This window comes from Neodiprion lecontei, chromosome 6 (genome assembly GCF_021901455.1).
Source record: "Neodiprion lecontei isolate iyNeoLeco1 chromosome 6, iyNeoLeco1.1, whole genome shotgun sequence".
NCBI lineage: Eukaryota > Metazoa > Arthropoda > Insecta > Hymenoptera > Diprionidae > Neodiprion > Neodiprion lecontei.
Genome location: NC_060265.1, coordinates 20,971,586 through 20,978,851, shown reverse-complemented (window position 1 = coordinate 20,978,851; position 7,266 = coordinate 20,971,586). Strand labels below are relative to the sequence as shown.

Sequence of the window (7,266 nt, the reverse complement as noted above, 5' to 3'; positions counted from 1 at the left end):
TTTCTTGATAGACTCTGTTTTGCGTGGATGAATTTTATTGAACTGATAAAATATAATAAATCGCACGAAGGTCTTACATACATTATTCCTTAACTTTCGGGTGCATCGGCTATTATTACATCTGAATGTTGCTTTATATTACAGCAGTGTTTTAAAATATGTGAGAAATTGTAATTCGAATAAACCTGTAGACAACCTGCCGATATACCTATATTACCAATATACACTTTAAGAAATCATTAATTTATTAAATTACCCACTCTGCATGCCAATAATCATACAGAATTCTATTTACATCAGATAATTTTAGTAGATGAATTTTCATGAGAATAAAAAGTGTGGTCTTCGTAGAACTTAATGTAGTGAATTAAAAAAGAAGAAAATTAGCACCACAGCTACACTAGTCATTTTTTAACTAGCATATTCTGAAGCGCATTTGATAACGAGATAGGATCAGGTTGACGAGATGTTGCGTATACTTTTAAGCCAGCTTCGACAAGAGCTTTTTCGGTCACAGGACCAATAGCTACAAATTTCATTTGCTCAATCAATTTTTCCGATCTATTTCGTTTAATCACGTTTGTAACATACCTCACAGCAGAGGGACTGAAAAAAACTACATACTCAGGTAGCGAGTTGCTAAGGATATCGTTTAAGTCCGTTTGTAACGTTTTGCTGGGTAGAGTTTTGTAGACAGGTAATTTCTGCATTGTTATACCACCAGCTTCGAGAGTAGTTGACATTGTATCGCGTGCAATAGCACTGCAGGGGTACAAAAGAGGCCTTGCTTCAGGATTATCACTTGCAGATTGCATTTCGTTTATTATGAACTTAGCTAGCTCTTCGGCATTGCCTGATTCAGAACCACAATAACGTTGTAAACCGAGAATATTTCTAGCCACTCGTTCTGTCGTTGGACCTATGCAGTAGATGGGCAGATTTTTCCAAATATGGCTAAAGATGGACTCCAACCATGCTTCTCCCTGTTCGAGAGAAAGTTTCACAGCTTCTGCGCTGCGAGGACTCGTAAGAATCAAACCTAGTCATCCGGACAAATTGAAAATGTCTTAATTAATAGACAAGTAGATGGTTAAGTTGATTTTCATACTTTCAAAGTAGCAATGTTACGTTGTAATTCAATTAAAAAAAATAGAAGGGATTCAATACTAGCTTCGAATTCCTTATACCTGAGTATGAATTTTGAACAAGGAGAGCCCGCAGCTTCTTAAGGTTGATAAATTCAAATCGTAAAACGGGTAGTTGCGTGCATGAAAATCCTGCTGATTCGAGAACCGTCACATAGTCTTTCTCCCCTTCCTCTGGTTCACCCTGCGCCTTGGCCTTACAGAGTAAAACTTTACCCCGAGCTACCGACATCCTATTCGATTGCTACTTCAGATTAGAGTGTGCCTGTTTTGAAAATTGGTGTTAGTAGTGCATTAAATGGCCGTATAAAAAGTGAACTACCTTAAAATGGAATAATTTTCACAGTAGGAGAAATATAACCTAAAACTGCTTTACCGATTTTCCGGGTTACGGATATTAAATTCGTGACTGCAATGAAAATATAGTACTGTTGCTTTTCTGCGTGAAACGAACTACGTAAGTAGATTAAAGTAGATTGTCACGGTCATCTGTACGCACACGTAAACAAGTAATATTTTCCGTGATATATATATCAGACTCCTCCATACGGCGAATAATCACAACACACATTGTGTGAGCAGTGAAATGTCAATTTTAAATGACAACTTATGATTACAATAAAAGTATAGATTTTTTCAAATCGTTTATTATAAAAAATATACATCATCGTTACAAAAGAATTTATGCGTGAATTAGATCCTACAATTAGTCAGTCGGGAGTAAGAAGTTATAAAGTTTTCATACCAATTGTGGAAATTTCCAATCATTTTATTTATATTCAAGGTAGTACCTAACTTGACCAACCACAACTTTCCTCATGTTTAGTTAATCTCGGGTTCCTTTCATCATATCCAGGTGATTTTAAACGTGTATATACATACTGAATTGGGTATGTACTATTTCGTATTATTCCAACGGTTAGAATTGTACAATTAATGAATTTATGAAACATTACATTACATGTACAGAGAACAGATGACCGTTGTCATATTTTTTCTTAATTATGAAATAGTATTTTGGTTTTTGTAGATTAAAATACATACATGTTGAAAAAGTTTTGAATCGCTAACTGCATACTACGATTTTCGTTGCAAGCTGTAGTAGAAATTATTTTAGTAATGGCTGCAAGAAATCTAAGTATTTGAAAAACATTGCAACGCATTTTTCATCCATTTTATACATGTACATTAAAAAGAAAAAACGCTTTGCAATTTACAAACACTGATCCCTACACTGGACAGTTAGCGCACCTAGGCACCTGAAATTCACCACGATTCAGAATAGTAAAATAAAAACATGACCTATCTGCATAACAAGATGCGAATTTTAATCTCTCCATAAGTTAATGTAAATAATACCTAGTTTCCAAATTGAACTACACACAGCATCTGCCTAATTTCACCTCCATCGTAGGAACACAAATTAAATAAACTTGCTAGCTTTAAGATTCAACTTAAATATTATCAAAAATTACGTTAAACATCGCTCACAATCATACGGACTAACCAAATGCAGCGTTAGTTTGTCGACTAAGAAAATGAAGATACTGCAGGTATCTTATTATACAGGTCCGGTATGAATCAATACAATAAAACGTATAAATAGGTATGGTAAAAAATATGCTTAAATGTTAAGCAATTATAAATCATAACAGAACTGTCCCTATTTTTTTTCTCAGTCAATCGAAGTAAAATTACTTCTTTTATTATATTTTCATGCAAATTAAAATTCTAAAATAAGAACTACATTCTGATCACTAGCAAGGATCTTTACTGTATCATTTAATTATTGAAAAGAAATAAGGATTTCAACATAAGAAATACATTCTGATCACTAGCAAGGGTCAGTGCTGTATCATTTAATTATTCAAAAAAATGTAACTCTCCACATGACAGGATAACATTTTCATAGAATATCATTGAATTCCAATCTAATTCGCCAAGTATTTGTAATAATTACTGTAGCCCCTGTCAACGCGTTGAGGAAAACTTTCTTATTCTTTAGTTTTAGTGTGTAGACGCATATGCTTTTTCAAGTTATCCAACCTGTTGCAACGTCGATCACAAAAGTCACACTGGTAAGGCATGGAATTACTATGAACAACAACGTGACCGTTCAAGTGGCTGACTTGTTTAAATCGTTTGTTACAAATTGTGCACACATATGGCCGTTCGTTCATGTGTGCAGAAGCTATGTGAGTTTGGAGATTAGTTTTCCTTACAAATGTGGCCTTACAAACATCGCATTCAAAGGGTCGCAAGTTTGCATGTATCGCCAAGTGTGATTTTAAAACATTCTTATGCTTAAAATTTTTCTCACACAGGTGACATTGATAAGGCCGTTCATCTGTATGAACCTTTTTATGTACATACAAATGCGCCAACTGTTTAAACATTTTAGCACAGATCTCGCACTGGTATGTCCTCCCATCCTCGTGAGCCGCGCTTATGTGACGCCTGAGAGTGTCTGCAAGGGTATATCTCTTGCCACAAATGTTGCAGGAAAAGGGTCGTTCATTTGTATGAGTCATTAAGTGACCATTCAAATTTCGTTTTTCCAGAAAACGAGCACCACAAACGTCGCACTGATAGGGCTTCTCACCATTGTGAATGTACATATGTTTTTTGAGGGAATTCGAAAGGCTAAATCTCTTTGAGCAAACCGTACACTCGAACTTTCGCTCCCCTGTATGTACCAACATATGTGACTTAACGTGGCCAGCCTGCTTAAACCTTTTTCCACATACTTTACAGCCGAACTGTCGTTCATGAGTATGTGTAAATATATGCCTCTCCAGAACGCTTTTGGTTGTGAATACTTTTTTGCAATTATCGCATTCAAACAATCGATATACTTCTTTAGGCCTGTACAACAGGGAATCACCTCGATGCGATTGCGTGTGGATCTTCAAACTGTCCAATGATTCAAATTTTATATTACATGTCGCGCACTGGAAGGAACGATAATCTGTATGAGTCAGTGAGTGCTGGCTGAGGTGTCCCAATTGTTTAAAACTCTTATTGCAAACTTTGCAGACATATGGGCGTTCATTAGTATGCGATCTCACATGCCTTTTCAAAACACTCGGAAAGTCAAACTTCTGCTGGCAATAGCTGCATTCTAACAACGGTGAGCCATTCAACCTGGTAGATCTGACCTCCTTTGATAATTTCTTACCAACTGACCGACTCGATCGTTTCCCAACTTTATTTGCTTCTTTACTATGATCGTGTGACGCAGTATTGTCACGTGTTTCCTCAACCTGAAGTTTTTTTTTTGGGTAAAAATTTTCTTCTGTACCACTACCAAGATCTTTCGCTCCAGCATCTGTGACACTTGATGAAGTTTCATCTGAATTGTGGAAACGCCGCATATGCTTTTCGTAAACCGTTAGGAGGCGATATTTTTTGCAACAAATTGTACATTCGTAATCACTTGCTTTCGTATGTGATCTCATATGATTCTTCAGATGGCCCAACTTCATGTATCGTTTTTGGCATATTTTACATTTTAACTGATATTTATCACGCTGTTTTGATTTAGTATGACAAGTTACGCTTGCTTCTGTTTCTGATTGTGAGTCATCTAATTGTGTAACGTGCAACGGGCTCCCATTTTTAACATTTACAAATTTAAATCCACTGGAGTTATCAGAATTGGCAAAGGATCGTCTGGTTCTCTTTTCAATTGTATTGCTACTTTGATCGTTGCTATCATCCTTTGCGAGAAACTAGAAAAATAACATTTTATTAGTTTGTATGAAGATAATGTAAACAGATGCATTAATACTGGTAATTACTTCATTTCCGATAAGCTTTCAGTTTCCTGAAATCTTAGATCTGATAAATAAAAAAATGAAAATTAACAACTGAATGCCATACATACATTTTCATCGTTTTCAACAACCAAGCAGCTGCTCGTGTGTCTTCGGCTAGAATGATCTCCAAGTAATTTTGCATGATCATTATTTACTGTACTCCGCTTTTGATCATCCATTACTTTGTGCCAATCTTCCTCGCACCATATTGTTTGCATAGTGTGGTTTGTACCAATGGAAACATTAAAGGCACCATTACGATTGTTGAGAAATAACAATTCGTGAGGAGTTTTATCAGACTCGCAATGCAATGTTGTATTTTCATTTATTTGAACAAACTTCAACCCATCGTGCCATGTTTTACCAGGATTTTGTACAAGCCAGGTTTCTAAAAGTTTGGTAAAATCTCGCTTAGTACTAGTGGTAGACATCTGAACATTACCATGTACCATTAATAGGTCCGTCCACAACGACCTCAACTCATGAACGATTTCACTAGCAAACTCTCTTCCGTTTCCACTCTGTAAAACTCGAGGTGGTCCAATGATTGTTAAGATATCAAACAATTCTGTTACCACGGCATTCATATCTTTGCTTCTCAATGGGCGAAGTATAACAAATTTGGATGCCTGATCTTCATAAACAAGAATAAATTTGTAGTCTAAAACTTGATCACTCCTCATGTCAATGATGTCAACTTGACATCGAGAATCTATCCTTTCATTATCTTCTTGCCTATCATTTGGCACAATTTCATGAACCTGACTCATTGTCTTAAAGCTCGAATTGGTAGCCTATAATATCATGAATATTTAAAAGTAATTATTGTATCTTATAAGTGAAGTTGTTCCTTTCAGTTTTAATTGACAAACGATAATATTTATTTTTGAACTCACAGTAATTTGGTTCTGGTTCTGTATTGGCGGTAGAGTGCAAGTGTTTTGATTAATTTTATGCTTTTTCAAGCATTCAAGTAAATTAGTTCGTGGCCCAGGATGCTTTGAATATGAATTTTCTTCAAATAAATTTACCTCTTCTTTCACAGACACGAAATGAGGTTCAATCTTATTCGTTAAAGGTTTTATCTTGTTTGACACAGTCAGTTTGTTTTCCAACCATTCAATATTGACTGGGGATGTACTTTCCATCGTCCACTGTGAACACCTGAGAATTGTAACACGTACTGATTTGAAACATCTTTAAACATATTTGTAAGTTATTGGTAAAAGTTATAAAAAATTACAACTGCTCTTTGGTAGAATTCTAATAAAAATAATGTCAATTGATGTTCACATATTAGAATTGAGAATTCAATTGTTGAATGAATGCATTAAATTGATGTCCAAATGATAAAATATGGAAGTAAAAGAAAAGTAAATGTTTACGGACAATTTTAAATGCGAACTACCTTGAGAATGACAGAAAATTGATATAATTGATTCAGCATAAGAATGAAAAACATGGAAAAAAACTATTTTGCTGTGTTCTTTTGTTGATATAAACATGCAAACGTAAATCAAAGAGGAAAACAGCCATAATTGGTATCCAGTGATGATAGGAATTATGCAGTTAACAATGAAAAGATAAAATAAAAACTGCAGAAGTCGGAGGACAATTAATTAAAAATTTGTGTTTTGGCCGAGCAGTAAACACACTCCAGGTGTGCAGTACAGTTGAAATAATCGCTCATTATTTATCAATTGTGCCTGACACCGGTGACATTCATGTATTTTTGAGAAACAGCGGAAAGGTGATTCGTGAGCTTCTTTTAAACTGAATAACAACTCGAGTTCAAAGAATTTGTAGTTCCAAGCAATAGGGAACGGGGCACTTAACCTGAAAATCATTCAAACAATTGAATACTCACGCTCCGATTGATGAATTAATGTCCGCTCAGGAAGATGCTTGAATATCTTTTGGTAGATATATTTTTGTATAAACATCACATAGATTCACCATCTTTAAACATATCGTTGGTACTCTTTTTACATTACCGCATTCAAATCAATCGATGTTTCATCTTGTTTTTGTGTACATGGCGTCGTGACACATTGTTAAAAATCCGAGACGTGATTAAAGTGGATTGAAGACAGACAACCACAAGCGCGAAAGAACACGGAGGGTGTCGGGCGGTGCGAAGGTAAATAGCAGTGTGCTGCACTGGCCAACTAGGCAGCTGCTTTTGTCTAGTTTTATATACAGGTTTGGAAACTGGTCGACTGGTACATCCAGGGAACCCTCGGAACCCCTTGCATATCGCGAACCATGTGGCCAATATTAGAACTATAAGATTCATAGAAAGC

The 7,266-nt window shown here is 35.6% G+C and overlaps 2 protein-coding genes across 5 annotated transcripts; both read right to left on the bottom strand.

Annotated features, from left to right (window-relative positions):
• Positions 1-23: 23 nt before the first annotated feature.
• Positions 24-1,948, bottom strand: LOC107221419 (uroporphyrinogen-III synthase). Of its 4 annotated transcripts, none has more exons than XM_046744133.1 (3): positions 1,891-1,948; positions 1,188-1,410; positions 24-1,039 (listed from the first exon to the last, which is right to left on the bottom strand). In XM_046744133.1, exons 2-3 carry the CDS (start codon positions 1,375-1,377, stop codon positions 405-407), a joined length of 825 nt encoding a protein of 274 aa, XP_046600089.1. In that variant the 5' UTR covers positions 1,378-1,410; positions 1,891-1,948; the 3' UTR covers positions 24-404. The 4 variants fall into 4 exon arrangements, with proteins under 4 accessions (XP_046600089.1, XP_015515892.1, XP_046600088.1 ...); XM_015660406.2 differs by lacking the exon at positions 1,891-1,948 and adding an exon at positions 1,645-1,725; XM_046744132.1 differs by lacking the exon at positions 1,891-1,948 and adding an exon at positions 1,468-1,720.
• Positions 1,949-3,139: 1,191 nt separating this feature from the next.
• LOC107221427 (zinc finger protein 888-like) lies at positions 3,140-7,234 on the bottom strand. The gene is made up of 4 exons (XM_046744131.1): positions 6,831-7,234; positions 5,860-6,127; positions 5,032-5,757; positions 3,140-4,876 (listed from the first exon to the last, which is right to left on the bottom strand). The coding sequence occupies exons 2-4, from the start codon at positions 6,109-6,111 to the stop codon at positions 3,140-3,142; spliced, it is 2,715 nt and encodes a 904-aa protein (XP_046600087.1). The 5' UTR covers positions 6,112-6,127; positions 6,831-7,234.
• Between the last annotated feature and the right edge of the window lie 32 nt (positions 7,235-7,266).